The sequence below is a fragment of the Sciurus vulgaris genome (genome assembly GCF_902686455.1).
Source record: "Sciurus vulgaris genome assembly, chromosome: 6".
Taxonomy (NCBI): Eukaryota; Metazoa; Chordata; class Mammalia; order Rodentia; family Sciuridae; genus Sciurus; species Sciurus vulgaris.
Genome location: NC_136466.1, coordinates 57,082,322 through 57,102,531, shown reverse-complemented (window position 1 = coordinate 57,102,531; position 20,210 = coordinate 57,082,322). Strand labels below are relative to the sequence as shown.

Sequence of the window (20,210 nt, the reverse complement as noted above, 5' to 3'; positions counted from 1 at the left end):
GGAAGCTGTTGCTTGTGATTATAAAAGACTACACAGTATGAATCCACTGTTCCTAAAGTAAATAATTTCTACTTTGGCAATGTACATTTTCTTATCAATTTGGAAATTTGTATTTTCTTGTTCATCTTCTCTTGGCTGTTTATCTCCTCTTGATATATTTCCGGCATTACATTGATCACATATGCCACATAATTCTGCACTATATTCTCATATTTCAGATAAGCAACCTCCATTTGGCTGTGATCACTTCTACACAGTGATGATCTAAAATAGAGATGATCCTCATTTTGCTTATATCTGAAACTGCAAGTGAATATGTGAAATTATTTTGCCATCTAATCCTGCTGTGCTACTAATCTTATCTTTGAAAATTTTCAAGCCATTGGTGTAGATGTATGTAGTGCTTGTTTAAATAATGCTAGAGCCATATTATAATGTTCCCAGACACAAATACAGTACATCTGACACATTATAGCCCATTAATTGGCTTATTGGCCTGAATTCTCCAGGGAGTGTTGCAAGTCTCCAGGGTGTTCTTGAATATAACTTATGCTTCAGCCAAATCACAACTGTGAATGCCAGAGCAACTGTGATGTGTGTGCAGGTAGCAAAAAGTACTTTATTATATTTTCTGGGAAGAATCTGCATGCCTAGTCTTACATACATATGTATGTTTTTCAGTTTATACTTATCTGAATTCTACCCAAAGTGATTCTCTGATTTGAAAGGATTTATTTCTTCAGCCAATTTTTATCAAGCATAAATTCAGTATTTTCAGAAATGGGGATGTAGCTGTAGGCAGGCCAGATGAATGTCATGTTCTAACAGAGTTTACCTGCTTGGGAGGAAGGCAAAGAAGGAACAAGAAAATAAACAAGCAAGATCATGTCGACGACTGTGGTCAGAATTATAAAGGAACGGAAGCAAGTTGTTGTGGTAAAGAATGACTGGGATGAGGGTATATGAGTGGTGGTTTGTGAAGGCCCCTGTGAAGAAGTGATGGAAAGCAGAGGTACAGCCCAGGAGGAGGAACCAGCCATGGTGAATGAGTTCCAGGCAGAGGGAGCAGCCTCCACAAAGGCTCCAAGGCAGGAACTACTTTGGTATTCTGAAACAGGAGGAAACTGCAGATGAGTGTGAGAGATCAAAGGAGCAGGATTTGAGGTGGTTAAACTTTTCTGTCATGGACCCTTTGGCAGCCTGTTGAAAGAAGCCTCTAGAGGCTCTCTTGGAATCATGTTTTTAATTGCATAAGATAAAATACATAGGAACACAAAAGGAAATCAAATACATTAAAATAGTTATCAAAATGTTTCAAAGACAAAGTGTGAGTATAAAATATAAGTGCTTCTTTATTAACACATTTTGTGGCCAATGTAATACCCAACTTTGAAGTGGCAAGATTTCAAAATATCTGTAACAGTAATACAGAATATATGTGATTAGTGGTGACAGGGTCACAGGTACTGCTAATGCCACTGAGATTTTCTTCATAACTCAGTGGAATGCTAAATTTCTTTCTTTTTTTTTCTTGGATCATTTTTAATTTTTTTTAGATATAAATAACAGTAGAATGTATTTTGACATATTATACATACATGGAGTATAACATTCTAATTTGGATCCCATTCTTGTGGTTGAACTTGATGTGGAGTTACCCTGGTCATGTGTTTTATGAACATAGGAAAGTATGTCAATTCATTTCACTGTCTTTCCTATTCCTGTCCCCTCTCCCTTCCCTTCATTGCCCTTTGTCTAATCCAAACTATCCTTGAACTATCCTTCCCTCCCCCTGCACCAGGAATGCTACATTTCAATTTGAGGAGGGGATAGTAAAGATGGGATTTTTTTTTTTCCTCATTCAAAATTACAAATCCTGTGATTCCTACCATGGACCCCTTAGGGCTGTGTGGACTGCAGGGTACCTAAGACTGAATCATCCAGGGCTTTGTGGGAAATGTGGAACTGCAAGCAAGAGAAATGGTGTATCTTTCTGCTTTATCAAAACTGACCTTAGGGGAACAGGAATGGAAGAGTGAGAAAGTAAGGAGAGTGTTATGTGGTTCAGATGAAAGATGAGGGGGTCTTGGAAAAGAGTGATAGGGTTAGAGAGATGTGAACATATTCAAGATATGCTGAAGAACTGGCAGGACTTGCTGATTGCTTGGATCCTGGGGGCAGGGAGATGAGAAAAGGGAGAAATAAGGATGGTACTAAAGTTGTTTACAGGAGCCACAAGGTGCCCCTGTAGCCATGTGCAGGTATGGCCGTGCTTGGGAGAGGAACAGGTTTTTTGGGATGGTTGGTGGTGGATCCAGTGTTCCATTGTGAACCTCATAAAGTGTGAGCTGTGTATTATGCACATGGAGAGATATCAAGTTCCCTACTGGGTGCGCAAGCCTGGGGCTTGAAGAGTGTTGGCTGAAGGGTGATACATGTACTCTTTGTTTGAAAAGATGTTTTGAGCTGAAAGGGAAACTTAAGAGCCCTGTGACATCACTCTGACAATTACAGAGGGTCCTTCACACTCTCCTCAAAGCTGCACCTTCTTCACATCAATGAGGATGACTCCCTCTTTTTTTGTTAAACCCCGCTACAGAGATATAAGAACTTGATAAAGGTCACACAGCATTTGGGAGAACCAGCAATTGGAAGCTGTGTCCCATCTCCTGCTTCCAATCCCATGTTTATTCCCTGCACAATGCTACTTTGCCAACTTTGTGTGTGTGTGTGTGTGTGTGTGTGTGTGTGTGTGTGTGTGTGTCGTGCTGGGGATCGAACCCAGAGCCTTGTGCTTGTAAGGCAAGCACTTTACCAGCTGAGCTCTCTCCCCAGCCCACTACTTCACCAACTTTATCTAAGACTTTGATAAAGTTTAGGTAGTACAAAAGCAAGAGGAAGGAAAACCCTCAAAGAGGTTAGGCTGTGGGGGTTTCAATACTGGTTCCTCCACCATGGAGCCTTGAACAAGTATGCTAACCTCCCTGGGCTTTAATATCCCCATTCAATGGGAATAATAGCACCAGCTGAGGTTTTTAAATTCAGTAAAACTATCTAGCACATGATAAGCACTCAATATGTGGTTTTTGGTAAAACCAGAGTTGCATGCTTTTTAAATGGACATTCTCACAAGCAACAATAGATGTTGGCGAGGATGTGAGGAAAAAGGTACACTCATACTTTGCTGGTGGGGTTGCAAAGTAGTGCAGCCACTCTGGAAACAGTATGGAGATTCTTCAGAAGGCTTGGAATGGAACCACCATTTGACCCAGCTATCCCACTCCTTGGCCTATACCCAAAGGACTTAAAATCAGCATACTACAGAGATACAGCCACATCGATGTTCATAGCTGCTCAATTCACCATAGCCAGATTGTGGAACCAACCTAAATGCCCTTCAGTTGATGAATGGATAAAGAAACTGTGGCATATATACAATGGAATATTACTCCGCCATGAAGAATGATAAAATTATGGCATTTGCAGGCAAATGGATGAAATTGGAGGATATCATGCTAAGTGAGATAAGCCAATCTCAAAAAACTAAAGGACGAATGATCTCGCTGATAAGCGGATGAGGACATATAATGGGGGGTAGGAGGGGTTAGCGTTAGGGTTAGGGTTAGGTTTAGGGTTAGGGATAAGGAGAGTGGTAAGAATGGATGAAGGAAGGACTGTGTGGAGGGAAAGGAGGGGTGGGAGGGGTGGGGGGAAGGGAAGGAATGAATCGAACAACATTGCCCTATGTAAATTTATGATTTTTAATAAAAAAAATGGAAAAAAATGGACATTCAGTATTTTCATCAAATATTTCAGGGTAATTTTCTTCTAGGGAAAAAAATAGCAACTAAAACAGTACAAAGTTTCTTGAGAAATTTTCTAAATTTCTCAGGCAATTTCATGACTTATGGAAGAAAAGATAGTATGCCAGTCATTTTCAGCCTAGGAGAAAAAAATAGAAACTACAGGTTTTTCACCTAGTAGCAACAAAACAATGCATAGATGTTTCTCTTGGAAACCAAATATGTATGTGGAATGCTTTCTTTAGTCTAGAAGGCTAAAAGCAATGAACTTGACAACTTGGTGTTGCCACACCAGCAGTCTCTCCTTTCCGATCAATTTAATTCATCTAACTAATACTGTAAGATCATTTCTGGTCAAGCTGCTAGCAACTCAGTTGTTTATTCATTCATTTTCATTAAGCATCTACTGTGTTCCAGCACTGTTCCTAAGTCAAGCACATAAAGATGAGCAAGAACAAAGTCCCTGCTGTTGTGGTGCTTTCTCTCAAGTGGGTAGCAGTAAACGAGCAAGTGAACAGACAAATGAATGAAGAGCATCCTCTTGGAGAATAGTGTGTGCTTTGGAGAAAATATAGCTGGGTGGTGTTCATAGTGTAAGGAGTGCTTTCAGGGAAAAGAGGCTGTTTGAGCTGAGACCTAAATGATGAGGAGCCAGCTGTACAAGAACATGGGCAAAGCCTGTTTTCCGTACGGCAACAGCCACAGGTACCAGTCCAAAATGAAGGGGAAGCTGGTAGGAGGCATGGTCAGAGTGAGGAAGGGATGAGATCAGGCCAGTCCAGAGTTAGACTTCCTTCTAACCATTGAGGAGTTTTGATCAAAGAAGAAACAGCATGCGACTTCTATTTCTACAAGTTCACTCTGATTTTTGGTTTAGGACTGACCTGAAGGGTGACCAGGGTAGGAGCAGAGAACCTGTTGCCTCCAGGTGGGGGATGATGGTGACCCAGATAGGTGTGGTGGCAGTGGGAGAGAAGCGCACGGACTATAGGTGTGTGTTGAAGGCTGTGCTGATAGGACTTGCTGAAGGGCTAGAGGTGTGGGGTAAGACAGAAAGGAAACAGGATGCCTGGGCATATGGGAGGGTGGAGTTGTCATTGTCACTGATACGGAGAAGATTTGGAAATAAAGTGTTGTGAGTTACATGCTATATCAAGAGCTCTGTGTTGGGCAGATTTATTTTGAGTAGTCCATTAGTCATCTAAGCTGGGATGTTGAATGGGCTGTTGAATATGTACTTCTAGCCCTCTGGGGCAAGGCCAGTGCATGAGCAGATTCCTCTGGTAAGTTTCCATGTAAGGTGCAACACTTCAAGCCTGGTTTGATGGATATCTGGAGCAAGCATCTCCTTAGATCACCCGGAGCCAGAATCTCTTTCTGTGTGACTCCAGCTGTCCTGAAAGCTCACTGACAGACTGTGGAGTTCAGGGACTTAAACACTGGGAGGAATTTGGTTTGTTCTCTCTGTTTCAGTTAACTGAAAAGCATGCAAAGGTTTCAAAACATGCAAGGACCAGTCACTTCCGTACTGATCATCACACTGTCCCCTTCACATTCCAGTGCCACAGACAAGCAATGCAATTTAGCGTAGAACACATTGGGCTTCCAGAATAAGACCCATCTCAAGAAAAGCAAGCGCTTGTTAATAACTCTGCCAAGTGTCTGGTTAACAGGAGACACTTGGGCAGATAAACCCAGTGAGTAAACACTGTGAGACCATGCCTCCCCTTTTTTTAATTCCAGCTCCATAAATTTGTTATTGTTTCCCTTTTATCAGTTTCTTTCATTCTCATGATGGTTTCTCATTAAGGAGATTCATGGGGAAGGTTATAATCGATGAGAGCTATTAGCCAGCAGAGTGTAATCTGGTTCTAGTGCAAACTGACCTGCACAATGTCCTGTATACCTTAGGGATTTAAACCGATTAACTCAGAGTCTGGAAGGCAGAATCCAATGTCCTGTAGTACCACACCACCACCACCACCACCACCCCACACCCCCTGACCCTCCAATAAGGGATTTAACATATTGACACTGTAATTAGATGGATCCCACAGTCAACCCACCCTGAAAGCGGCCACTGGCTGGTGACTGTTCACCTTGAATGCACATTTACAGCCAGTGAATGATGCTTTGTCACTGGTAGTAGAATGCTGCTTTAATTCCCTCGACTGGTTCAGGCCCTGTTAATTACATTGGGGTTTCTGTTTGGTTTGGTTGGTTGTTGAACTTTTTTCCAAGAATAGATCAACCTCATGGTTCAGGAGCAAGTTAGTGATTGGAATGAAATCTCTACAGAAAAATAGGCAGCTCACTGATAGTGCTTTCAACAGCATAATGTCTGTCTGCTTCATGATTTTGATTAACCGGAGAATAAGAGGCAGGAAGGATGGCCCAGGCTGCCCACAGAGCCCTGGCAGCCACATGGGTAGGCCTGCTGGGTGAACAATGCCATACAAATTAGTATGCTTAATCATTGACCTTGGCTTTTAAAATACAGCCAACTTTAAGCTGAGGACTGAGGTTAAACTAAAGACTCTTTAAGAGTCGCATTTTAGTTGCAGTGACTGCATAAGGGGCAGGATGAAATAATTGGTATCATACTGGGAGAATCACAATAAATGAGATTCTCCTCCTAGAGATAAGAAGAGTGAAGGGTGTGATCATTCCCTTCTCCCTCCACCTACCCCACCATCTCATTTTTTACTGAAAATGATGTATAGTACAGTGGTTAGGATCAAAGTCTTTGGAGCTAAACCAGCTAGACTAAAGCCAAGGTCAGTCTTGTACAAATTATTTAACTTCCCTCTGCTTCATTTTCCCTGTCTATAAAATGGTGCTAATAATAATAACCCTTTCAAAGAGGAATAAATGAATTATTACATGTAGCATGTAAGATAATTCTTGGCATATACTAGGGAAGGAAACAGGCCATTGTCATCCATTCAGCAGGTGCTATCTATACTGGACACCACTGTAGATAGATGCAACCTTCTACCTCTGCTTGCCCCTTACTGAACACTCAGGAAATGGGTCACTACTATAGAATAGCTTGGATACTCAGTGTATGATTAAGTATAACCAATAAGGGAGGCAGAAGACATACATAAGAACCAGGAATGTAATAAAATAGTAATTGAAGAAATCAATTTTTTTATTATTAATTAGGCCAAAATGTGTGATAACGTAACTGAGATTAAACACCCAGAAATTGGACCTCATTGTGGTTTGGTAAAGGAATTAACAAAGAACAGAAGAAAATTTTGTAAAACTACCAATTTACATAGATGAAGTACACACACACACACACACACACACACTACATACACATATATTAACATAAGTGATTCATGTTCATTTGAGAAAAATAAGGAGATACGTACCCAAAAAGTTAAAGTGTACTCAAAATTTCAGCACCACCAAAAATAGCCACTATTTTTCCAGGTATTCCCTGGTCTTTGTCTATATAAATATACTACATCTATGTAAATATGAATTTCTATGTCTGTGTAAATATATCATTACATACACAGGATCAAAGTACACATTCTGTCCAGAAGAATTTATTTTCTGCTCAGCAGTATGTCATGTCAATAAATGTTAAATGCACATTATCGCTTGAATTTACTATATGGTATTCTAGCTTAAGTAAATTTCATAATTTATTTAGATAATTTCATATTGTTATAAATTGAAACTATAATCAAATTTACTCTACTTTAATAAATACCCTATATCAGGGTATTTAGATACTTTGTCAGTATCCCTTACTGTGACTCAGGACAATGTTTTTTCTCAACAAGAGATTTTTTTTCCCCTTATTTTTTATTGATGCATTGTAATTGTGTATAATAACAGGATTCATCACTATATATTCATACATGCACATGATATAACAACATAATTTGGCCAGTATCATTCCCCAGTATTTTCCCTTTTCCCTCCCCTCCTCTCTCCTCTGGTCTCTTCCTCTCCTCTACTGATCTCCCTTCAATTTTCTTGAAATCCCTGCCTTCCCCTTTCTTTTCCTTTTTCCTTTCTAGTTTCTTCATATGAAAGAAAGCAACACTTGACTTTCTGAGTTTGGCTTATTTCACTTAACATAATGTTCTCAAGTTCCATCCATTTTCCTGCAAAAGACATAATTTCATTCTCCTTTATAACTAAATAAAACTCCATTGTGTATATATGTACACCACATTTTCTTTATCCATTTATCTATTGATGGACAGGTAGGCTGGTTTGATAGTTTGACTTTTGTAAATGGCTACAAACACAAACATGGGTATGCATGTATCACTATGGTATGATGACTTTAATTCTTTAAGATAAATACTGAAGAATGGGTCACATGGTGGTTCCATGCCTGATCTCTTGAGGAACTTCATATTGATTTCCATAGGGGTTGTACTAATTACAGTCCCATCAGTAGTCCAGCAATCGATTATTGCCTCTGTTCTTGTTCGCAGGCTTGCATTTGTACAAGAAATAAGTAACACGTAGAATTCTGAAGAAAACACAGATTTCATACAATAGTATCTAAGCACACCATACCTAAATATGACTAGCAGCAAACACCACAAAAAATAAGCTGCCCCCCAATAATGTTAATAAGGTGTAAATTCCAGGCATTGATTGAATTAGATATATAGTAACCTGGAAGTTTATCAGAAATCCAGAAATTCAAAGAAAAATTGGAAGACAATTAGAAAGTTGGAATGAGGTAATGTAATTTCTAGTTTGTCTTTTGCACATTTATTTTGGGGGGTGCTGAGTATTGAACCCAGAACCTAAGCATGTACCATACATTGAGCTTCTCCCTCAGCCTCTGCACATTGATTTTACATGGAAGTAAATAGTGATTCATAATTACCTCCTTCCATGTCTGAATCATTGGATTGGACACTGTCAAGGGCCACAGAGATAAATAAAGTACTGCATTAGTTTTAATAAAATGTGTCCCGAATTCCCAAGCAAAAGAAAAGAAGGGCCCAGCTTGGTGACACACGCCTGTAATCCAAGTGACTCAAGAGGCTAAGGTAGGAGGATGACAAGTTTTAAGACCAGTCTTGGCAACTTAGTGAAACCCTGTCTCATAATTTTAAAAGGGGAAAGGGGAAACTGGGGATGTAGCTTAGTCATAAATCACCCCTAGATTCAATCTCCAGTACCACCACACTAAAAATGATGGGAAGGACGGAAGGAAAGAGAAAGAGGAAAAGAAAGGAAGCTGTAGCCTGGGAGGTTAGTGTATCTGTGCCCATATGTAGCATATTTATTGAGAGCCTACTATGTTTGAGAAAATGGAGGTATGGTGGTGAATAGCCTGAATTTCCTTCTGCTTTGAGGGAAAATTCAAACTCTAAGGGAACTGGATTGCTACAATTTGGGCACCTTCCTTTTAAGAATTTGAATGTCTTGTAATTCCAATTTTCAAATATTTCACTAATACCACATCTGAATAAGAATAGGGAGATCCTGATCCTCTTCTCAGTTCAGCCTCTGAATCACCTGGAGCAATCATTTAACCTTGCCGAGTCTCTGTAAAATTAGGATAATAATGCCCTATTTCTACTCTCCACTTCATGGTGATATTCTCTGTATTTAGTCAAGAAAATGTTAATTAATAACAGCTCTTTGAATTTCTTTGAAGCTGCTGAAATCTCTGAGGCAGTGTGACAATGCAGGGCAAGGTTAATATATTTGTACTTGATAATTTTTGTGTTTATATTAAATGCTTATAATGCTGTATTTACATTCACAAACATGTCAACAGCTGCTTATCTGTGTCTTAATATTTATTCATGTCCAGTTTTGAGCTGAAATTGACTTCTTTGGCCCATCTTTGGTAGATTATCCCTGGAAGCTGGTATGCTGGTGATCCAGACAAACATCTAGGAAAGGATACTGTCCAGCCCACTTTCTTCTGTACCTTTTACCTCCTCTCTCTTCTGCTCACTTCTTGAGGCTTCTACCAACCCTTCCTCAACTTGCTTGCCCTCTTTTCAGCTCTTCTGTTCCTCTTTACATCCTTGAGAATGACAGTCCCTTCCCTCTCCAGTTGGCCCATTCACTTTTGTCATCCCCAACATGGTCATTTCTCTCCCACCAATGGTTTTGCAGGAAGTTGCCACCCTTCCCACTTGGTGTGTCTCCTCGAGCAGCCTGTAGTGCTCCCATTGGGCACCAACAATGTTTCAGCTGGGACCTGTTTGTTGGTAGGGATGGGATGGAACACAGTCCACCAGAGTCATCCACCCTGTCCCATCATCTGTGTTTGACCTCACACCTTCTCAGGACTTTTTGGCCTCTGCCATTACTGTATGGGACACTAAGATAGTAATGCCAGTTATCTGAGGTTGTATTTTAACACTAATCTGAAGAAAAGCCACAAGGCTAGAATTAGATTGTGCTGACAATAGTACATAAGCTTTGGATGACATTGTAATCCATCGTAGAAATGGATCATGGGAAGTATTTCAGCAGGTATTTGGCAGTTACCAAGTGGGAGGAAAACAACCCTTTTCCCCTTCCTACAGAAATTCTCATCTCTGGTCTTTCAACAATCACAAAATTTTTCTCATCTTCTTTGGGGCTGGTTCAGTCAAGATGGTAGCACTACCAGGATGTCAGAGGGGTTTCTAACTGAGAAGGCTCAGGGTCCTAAAAACCAAGAAAAGGGCATTACTGAGTTTATGGAGTCAGGTAAGTGTCACTCTGTATGAGGGTCCCCAAGGCTCAGGATGCACTAGAACTCATGAGATTTAGAAGAGCTGTTATACTTATGATTATGGTTTATTATAACAGAAAGATACAGATTAAAACAGCAAAGGAAGAAGAAAGTACCTGGAGCAAAGTCTGGGAGAAACCAGCACAAATTTCCAGGTGTCTTTTCCTAGAGAAGTCACATATATATGCCTAATTTTTCTAGCAACAATTTGTGATAATACAGGTAAAGTATCGTCCATCAAAGAAACTCACCCAAGCCCTGATCCAGGCTTTTTATTGGGTTAGTTACATAGGCGTATGATACCTATACTGACTTCAGCTACCAAGACCCCCAAGTGAAAAATAGGCATTCAATTTAAATTACATTATCAATATAAACTTTCTGATCAAACTGGTATTGGGTGGCTCAAGGCCTCAAGCAGGCAGAATGCTCTCATCAGGCAGAAATTACGAAGACTTGAAGTTCTTAGGAGCCATTCCAGAACCAAGCCTTTCTTGGGTATGTGCAGAGTTTGAACAACCCAGGCCTGGGGGCTAGTTAACCCTTCTCTGCACACAGTTCCGGGGTCAAGGCTTTGGCCCCATGACCAAACTTCTTAACCTCTCTGTATTAGTTAGCTTTACATTACTACAATGAAATACCTGAGACAATTAACTTACAAAGAAAAAAGTTTTATTTTGGATTATGGTTCTACAGGTTCAAGTCCAAGGTCCAGTGACCCCTCAGTTCGGTTTTCTGATGAGGGTGGCATGTAATGACAGGAGCCTGCATCAGAATGAGTGGTCACATCTCGAGCCAGAAAGCAGACAGAATCAGACTGGGATTCCTTGATTCCCTTTGAGGGTATGTCCCCAATGACCTAGTGACCTCCCACGAGGTCCCACCTTCTTAAGGTTCGCAACACCATTCTATCCCTCCACTCTGGGGACCAAGCCTTTATATATGATCCTTTAGGGACACTCTTCTAAACCCCAGCACCTTCCAAGAGTAACATCCTGTCTGCCTTTCACATGGGATCACAGTGATTCAGAATAGCAGCCATTGAATTTCTTTGCACAAAAAAAAAAAAAAAAAAAAAAACAAAAAAAAAAAAACAGGTCAACTACAACAAGGACATTGTAAACTATCATTGTTATTATTACCATAATAATTATTATTCAGGGGGAAGAGGCATGACAATGAGCACATAATGCTTCCTTCTTATCTCAGAACAGGTCAGAAGTGCCTTTTCCCATATTCTGAGGGCAAAAACAACTACAGAACAGTGTGTCCCCATGCTACACTGGCATTTAACCTTCTCCCTTGCTTTTCTCTGTCTCCCTTTCTTTGGCAGTGGCTCAGAAACCCTGGCCCCCAGCATGAGAAGCGGACTCTGTTTGGAGACATGGTGTGCTTCTTGTTTATTACCCCCCTGGCCACCATCTCAGGCTGGCTATGCCTGCGGGGCGCCGTGGACCACCTGCACTTTAGTAGTCGGCTCGAGGCCGTCGGACTGATTGCACTCACTGTCGCACTCTTCACTATTTACCTCTTTTGGACACTAGTAAGTATGGCCCATGGCTGGGGGTTCAGGCCAGCTGGAGCAGGCAGCCTCAGGGCTGGCACAAGCTCATCTGTAGCACATCTCACCTGCCCAGTAGAGCACAGACCTTCCAATGCTGGCAGAGGTGTGTGATTTGGTATCTTACTACATGTTAGTGTGTGTGCATGTGTGTGTGGGTTTGCACCGCAATGAAGAGCAGATCAAACAAACAAAAAGGCCAGCTTCTGAGCATCCATCAAAGACACACACCTAGGACATTTCTCTCCTCCAGTAGTCTCGGACTCCTCCTGTTATGAGGAATGGCACTTTCCTTCTCTTGTTTATGTTTCTCACTCTTGCTGGGACTGTAGTATATTGTGAATGATGCACTTGGCTTCTGTTGTTGCTGCCGCCTGCACAGATCATGAATCCTCCCTGCTGGTTATTTTCTTCTTATGTCCCGACACAGCCTAAAGTCTTTGTTGGACGTGGAGCTGCACTTTGCCTGATGATTATTCCCTGTGTTGGGATATTGACTCTGCTGCCCATAAAAGCACTAATTTATCTAGCTGAGAAGCTGCCACCAAAGAAAAGCCATTTCCCAATAAGTGTTCCCGATGTCTATGAGGAAGAATTTTTAAACTTTTTTTTTCATTCTTTTAACTTTATGCAGTAAGTTGATGGCTTGGGCACAGTTGGCAGCACCCACAAAGTGCAACATTTGCTCTCTCTTAATGCTTCCCTGTGGGAGCTGCGGGAAGGACGTCACTTTCCTCTTGAATATTTTCAGAAACCGGGCACCCTGCTTCCTGGCATTACTCTCCTGTGCCTGCTTCTTTCTAATCTGAGCACGTTCCATTGTTATTCAATCAGTGTTTCCTGCCTAAAGTGTACCTTGCCATATCCCGCAGCACGGTGTCAGCATTAGAAGCTGCTTCTCAGGCTCACTTCCTCCCTCCCTGTGTCTCCATCAGCTGCCACTCCAACGACCCTGCTCATTTCCCTCTTACTCATCATGTGGTTCTGCCAGCCCTGTCTGGCCCCTCCCAGGAGAGTGTTCAGACAGCAAGAGGACATATTTTAGTTTCAGGAAGAGGGATATGACTTGAGCCTTGGAAAGCTGGGGGTGTTCTAATGCTCGGAACTTATCTGAGTCTTCCAGTTAATTTAGATATCCTGTTTCCAGGTTAATAAAATCCCAAATGAAACAGTTATTGCCTCCCTTAAAAGCCCATGCTTCCAAAGTGTGTCCTGCTTCATTGTGAATCAAGCAATGAAGCTGATCCAGAAGTTTCTATTGTGATGAGAGAAGGGTTAGGAATAAGAAAAAAAAGTCTAAATACATCTGTCTTTCCATTGACTGCACCATCTTGGGAAAGTCATTTCACTTTTCTGAGCCTCAGTGGCCCCTTCTATAAAGTGGGGGTGGCAGTAATGGCCATCTGGTATACTTCCCCTCATGTTGTAAGATTGAAATGGAAGAATACATAGGAAAATACTTTGGAAAATAAAAATTAAGTATAAGTTTTTACCATATTTAGACATTTTCTGCTCTGTAATTTTTCTTAGAAGATTTCCTATGATGATGGGTGGATGAAGGTGAGACCTAGATGCTGGGCTTTCAAAACCAATTTAAGGTCTTTTTGAAAACTTGCCTTGTAAAGTGCACACTTTCCTAACAAGGAGGAAAAGTGGAGTGGTAGGGAACAATGGATGTGAACCCATTTCATCTCCCATTTCAGGTGAAAGGAAGGTTTGAGTGGAAAAGGTACCTAGACTAGGCTGCCTTAGGAGAAGAACGTATTTCATTTCAGAACTGTGTCCGAGAGGCGATGCTGCATATTAAAAAGGGCATGTATTTAGAATTCAAAGGCCCGTGTTTAAACCTAAGATTTAGCATCCTCATAGCTGGGTAACTTCAAATAGGATACTTAACCTCTCATCCTTCCTCTTACACACACAAAAAAATGGAAGAAATAATTGACAACCCCTGGGTCAGTGGTTATTGTGAAGATTAAGTGGGATAACACCTGAGAACATATATCCAAGCACCCAGCACAGTGCTGGCTCAGGGCTGTTGTCCTGTGACTCTCCTGCGCCCCTAATCCCACCTTCCCCCAGCCCTCTATAAAATGCAAAGTAGCAGGAGGGAAAGAAAGGCATTTCTCTCCTTTGACTGGTGTGAAAAACGTGCTGTGGAGTCAGCTCAGCAATAGGTTACTGAATATAGAATAATTCCTTCCCAGATAAATGCTGTACTGAGCAGCCCTGGCAAGAGCCGTAATTCAGAAGCTGACAGCACTTGGAAACTGCCCTCCGGCAGAAACCCATTGTAAACAAGCTGTCAAGCTTAAGGAGAATATGCTCTGAAAATGTCTTAGATAAACAAACACAGTGTCAGTCCAAGCCTGGCTCCTCAGAGGAGTGATTCCTAGAAGGGCCTTGCCACCCTGTGCTGTGAAGAGGGACAAGTGGTCACGTCACCTGCCTCCAAGTGCCTTTGGACTTTGTCATGAAGCCATCAAGGCCCATCTTGATGCAAACTTGGGGAGTCCTGCTCTCTGCAACCTGCTGTGTTCCCGAAGCATACCTGGGACCCAGGAGACCTGCCCTCACCCATTTCTACCCTGTAAGCTCAGGGTAAGCTGTCCCAGAAATATCACTGTTCCTGTCACAAATGACCTAAAGTCCATGGACAGACATGGAAGGAGTTTTCTGGGAACTGAGTCCATGTTAGCATGAAGACACTGAATGGATGTGGTGTTGGCCCCAGGGTAGGGGTGCAAGTCAAGACGCCATGATGCCCGAAGTGATTCCGCTACATCACTGGGCAGACAGTACCCAACATGGACCAAAATGATTGAATGGCCTGGTTCCTCAAAGGCAGACTGCTGGTCCCAGGGGTTGATCCTTCAAGTTCCTGTTGTGAAGGGGGCACCTCAAGTAAGATGACTGTCCCAAGAAGGCTCACTGTAGTTTCAACTCATTTCCCCCAACAGCCTACAGGCAGCCTGAAAGGGTTTGATGGTATTTCTCCATGGCAAATTTACCACTGGCCTTATTCTCTTCTACAGTATAGTTGGAGAGAAGCAAGCTGGGCCCACTGCAGGGAAGGCAACTAACCCAAACTCCAGCCCTATCCACATACTTAAGTCACACCATAACTTCCAAGAGAAAGGGCAGAATTGAAAAGTGTAATTAGATTTCCCAAAGACTGTCGTAGCTTCACTGCAAACCTTCGCCACAGCCTTAGTCACCTCTCTAATGGGGAGAGAAGGATGCTAACATCTTCCACCCCTTCTGCCGTTCATGTAGTTGCAAGTTATTGTAAACAGACTTGCCCATGGTAGGAAGTTGGTGACTGTTCTTTAGATGCAAACATGAATAAACTTGAGAAAATCCATCCTATAAGGAGTAACATTTTTTAAATCATGGCCCTTATACCCTTTCTCCTCTCTCTTAAAAAGTTCAGAAAATTCAAAACTTTCTTTAAAAGCATCTAACATTATTGTTTGTAGTGTCTTTTTGATTTTATGTTGTTTTTTTCTTTACTACCTCTTTATTTCTCTATATTAAGCCTCCTATTTTTTCCTATGATTACATTGTAGGGAAGAGAGTGTTTTGGGGCATCTAGAGACAGGGGCAGGCATCAACCCAGGGCAGTGCAGACCTGTGGTCTCATTTGCCTTGTGCTCAACTTCCTTTATTTTCCCTGATACAGAATAATCTTCATATGATGCTTTCTTCAGTGATTGAATTTGCCTACAGACTATGGTGGTTAACAGCAGTTAAATAGCTTAAGATCTCATTTGTTTGTCTACACAAGTGGCTTGATTTCTTTTTTTTTCTTTCTTTCTTTTCTTTCTTTCTTTTCTTCCTCCCTCCCTCCCTCCCTCCCTCCCTCCCTCCCTCCCTCCCTCCCTCCCTTCCTTCCTTCCTTCCTTCCTTCCTTCCTTCCTTTTCTTTCTTTTAATTGTTTTGTTTTCTTTCTTTTTTTCCTGGCCAAGGAACAGGGAAACCTGCTAAGTCCTTGACTCCCAGTAATAGTTGAAGCAGCACTTCTTAGGCTTGAACTTACATGCCAGTCACCAGGGAATCTTGTTAAAATGTACTCTCTGATGTCTTTGGTCTGGGTGGGACCCAAAATTCTGATATTCTAACAAGCTCCCAGGATATGCAGCCTGTTGCTGGCCCATGACCACACTCAAAGCAAGGCCTGAGAGAAAACAGCTCAATCTCTCTGTTTTCAGTTTCCCTGTGTCTGAAGAGGAGTCACAAAATTATCACCTTCTTTTCCAGGCCTAGAACATTTGTGCAAGGCTGTACAAGTGCCTTTCATGCTTCATCTCAGATGTCATTATTCACATTTTACAAAAAAGAACACTAAAGCTTGTTGATGACAAATAACTTCACAAAGTTAGGCAGCCACTAGGTGGAGGATGAGGATTCTAGCCCTGTGGGCCTGGCCTCAGAATCTGAGGCCTGCTTCCTGTGTGTACCCACAGCCTCTCAGATTACTAATGCCCAGTGCGCATAGCTCCTCAACACAGTGAGGAAGGGCTCTTGATTTGAAACCCAGATTTTCTGTAATATTTCCAGATTCCAGATTTCAAAAATTGCCAAAGTTTTTCATTAGCACTTGTCTTCATTCTACCTCCTTCCTGCACTTGGCCCTGAAAGCAGGCTTTCCAAGCTGCTCCTCTTAAACTCAATGAACAACAGCAAGACAGTAGAGACAATCAAGCCGAACAAAAAGGGGAAAAAAAAAAAAAAAAACCGATTCACTTTTGTATGTTCAGGGCCTTTTGGAGAAAGTATGTCTGTGTAAGTTTAAGAGCATATAATTTCATACCCAAATCTCTCTGGCACTCAGCCTATGGCTTCTCCTTCCTTGCCTCAGAGGTCTGAGCAAGTGGCCTTGGATTTCATAGTTCAGCCATGAAGGCTAAAGAAGCCCTTCTGATCAAGGTCTGTAATCTGTCCTCTACTTCTGCAAATGCTGAGCTTAAACCATTAGTGCAGCCCACTTTCTGACCCCCATGGACCCGGACTCACTGCTTATACTACCAGGTATAATATAAGAGAGGCTTAAGTTTGAAGCCGTGTTGCAATTAGAAATATTAGGATCTTTATTCATTTATTCATTCATTCAGCAAACTCTCTTTAGCAACACCAATGTCCAACACTGTGACAGGTGCTGAGCATGCAACGCAGAGCCTCCTATCAAGATGCTCCCGGTATACCAGGAGAGAAAAACAAGCACATAGAGTGCTCCATGCCATATTCAGGGTCACCAAGTAGAGTTGTACAGATTGTTCAAGGCACAATACCAAGGGTGTCCTGTGTATCACAATGTGAATGGGGTCCTTTGAGTTGTGCCGTGTCTAACCTGCAGTAAACTACATTAACCCCTTGCAGTCCCCATTTAACAGAGGAAGTTGGGGGACCAGACAGGTGCATCATCCAGTTCACACAGCTGCACAAGGGCTGGTCGTGTATCTACTCTGTCCTGCTGCCTCCAGCAAACCTTTTTTACAACTACGACTTGGGGGCCCAGAACACCACTAGCCCAAAATTAAATCCAAACTCGGAAAGAACTTCATTTTCCTATTCATATCCTGATTAGCTATGTGGAGGAAAAAAGGAAGCCATCATGTAAGCCCTGTCATGTTCATACATAGGGCATCTGGGTCGATGGCCAATAATATCCCAGCATTCAACTGCTCGCTAGAGCTGTTGTGCCCAGGGTTCTTGCTGCTCTGCAGTGCTGCCAGCCTCTGAAGCTGCTTTAAGTGGCATATTTGCTTCTTGGATTGATTATCGACTTCTGCCTACCTGTACACCTTCTCTTATTTTTCCTTTCCCCTCCCCAGGTGTCATTTAGGTACCACTGTCGATTGTACAACGAATGGCGTCGGACCAATCAGAGGGTGATTCTCCTCATCCCAAAGTCTATCAACGTACCTTCTAACCAGCAGTCCTTGCTGGGCCTCCACTCGGTCAAGAGGAACTCAAAGGAGACAATTGTTTGATGTTTGTGTTGGTTGGTTGATTTGTTGTTCGGGGTTTGGAAGTTTCTGCACTGGGGCCATGTACTGAGCCACCCCCAAGCCCTTCCTTAACCGTGTGGGTCTAAGAACATCCAGAGCTGTGTTAGCACATCACCCGAGCAATGAACTCTGCCAGAAGAAGGCAAATGCTGTTTTTCTTCAAATCGTGGATGCTGCAATCATATGATATTTGCTAAGCTGCCAAACATGTTTATTTAGCAGATACTCTATGGAATTTTCTGAACACCTCTTTAACATGTGAGGAAGGTTGTCCTGCTAAGGATGCAATTCAATTCTTCCTTTTTTATTACTATTTCAAAATATATATATAAATATATATTAAACTTAGATGATAATCAAAATTGAAAAGCCAATGTAAAAACTGGTTTCTTGGTTTGGATGGGTTTTATTTGGGTTAGGTTATTTGTTTCCCGGTTTCTACTGTGGACTCTTTGGGGTAATTTGATAGCTTGAGTGGTCTTTTTCATCTCTTTCATGTCTCTTACTCAGAGAGACAGCATAATGACTACAGAACAAGTCATGTTTAAAGGATGTTTTGTACTAAACCTCATTTAATCAGTTTTTAAAGGGAAAAAAGGCGCGGCAGCTCTCCACACAGTGAGCTGTTTATTTAAATATCATTAAGAAGAAAAAAATTATGGTGAGAAGCACCTCCTTTCAACCTGTTTGGTACTGACAGCTCATAGAAGCTATTTTCTAATAATAAATATCTAGTGTGTGAAAGACAAACCCTACTGATTGCAATACTCTCTTTTTTTTTTAAACCGTAAAAACTGTTAAGTTTCCCAAAGTAGGTTTTAACTAGAAAAGAAAAAAAAAAAAAAAGGAAAAGCAAAAAGGTCGGTGTTCTCCCTCCCCTCTCATTGAGTGCATGTCTTAATTCTGTATTCCTAATGAATTGGTGGATCATTAGACATTTCTAGGAACCTAGACCTGTTTTGCATATCAATTAGCATTCTCAGTGCTCTGTTGAATTTCTCGCTTGACAGGTAGATATAACAAAAAAGCCTGTCCTAGCTGCGGTGCACTGAGTCTAAGACCCCTTTGTCTGATTTTTTTTTTTTTTTTAAGTCCCACACAGTGCCTTTCCTAACCATAAGCCAATTCTGTCATAGGCCAAAACAGACTTTTTCAAAGGGCTTCGTGTCACCTTTTCATCCCTCGCAGCGCAGAGGGTCTGACGCTTAGCCTGCTTTGTGTGTGCGCTGAAGCCAGGCAGCGGGCACGTCTTCGGAGGAGGACACCGGCTGCGGTGGCTCTTGCAGGGCTGTCCGCCACCCACGCATGCCGCCAGAAGAGGGCGGGCCCAGCTTCCGGGTACGCTTAAAATATGGATTTCTAGAACATGACCCACATTCTGAGTATCACTGCAGCCTCCGCCTTACACTCCCCAAGTGGGAGAGCCAAAAGTGCAAAGGAACAGGCAGCAGCGAGGATAATGATTTTTGCCTGCAGATTGATGGAGCTGATGCAGGTGTCCCCTTTGTCGGCCGAGCCCTCCATTCACAGGCTGCTCCCCGGGCTGCCCGGGGAAAACAGCTGTACCGCTCGCCCCCGCAAACCTCAGATGTGCTTTATGGCTTGTGACAATAGATTTCCTCCCCACTACGCTTCACTTCGACACTTCAATTCCAGTAATATACGTCTCGGCCCTTCTGTTTACGCGGCCTTGCTCACCCCTCTGGGCTGTCATTAGCTGCAGCACCATCAACCGTTTCTTAATTGACCTTTTAAAAATGCTGGACACCACTGGCTGCACGCAGCTGTCACACATTAAATTTCCAGAGCAAAGAGTGCAACTTGGTAGCCTGTGAATTGCAGCACTGTAATATATAAATGACGTTCGGTGCAGTTTGTGTGCTGTCAGGTGAACTAGTGACACCTCTCAACCAAATGGCAACTATCCTGAGAGTACCATACCCTGTGTCTTCTCTGCTTCTTCCAAGAATTAAGCAATTCGTGGCTTATCAGAATCCATATCTGTTGAGGCTGGCTGCAGAGAACCCCTGCTATCTTGGGTCATGAAATGAGACATAATGTCACTACCATCACAGGTAGGCAGGTCCCAGGCAGTTTTGGGGAGC

General features: G+C 42.2%; 1 protein-coding gene across 2 annotated transcripts in view; it reads left to right on the top strand.

Annotated features, from left to right (window-relative positions):
- The window catches only part of MARCHF3 (membrane associated ring-CH-type finger 3), a 180,040-nt gene extending 161,151 nt beyond the window's left edge, over positions 1 to 18,889 (top strand). Inside the window, exons 5-6 of one of the 2 annotated variants that reach the window (XM_079144668.1) lie at positions 11,867 to 12,076; positions 17,929 to 18,889. In XM_079144668.1, coding sequence (XP_079000794.1) covers positions 11,867 to 12,076; positions 17,929 to 18,087 — 369 coding nt within the window. In that variant the 3' untranslated portion in view covers positions 18,088 to 18,889. The remainder of the gene's footprint in view (positions 1 to 11,866; positions 12,077 to 17,928) is intronic. The other variant, XM_079144667.1, reaches the window with a different exon arrangement.
- Positions 18,890 to 20,210: the final 1,321 nt, after the last annotated feature.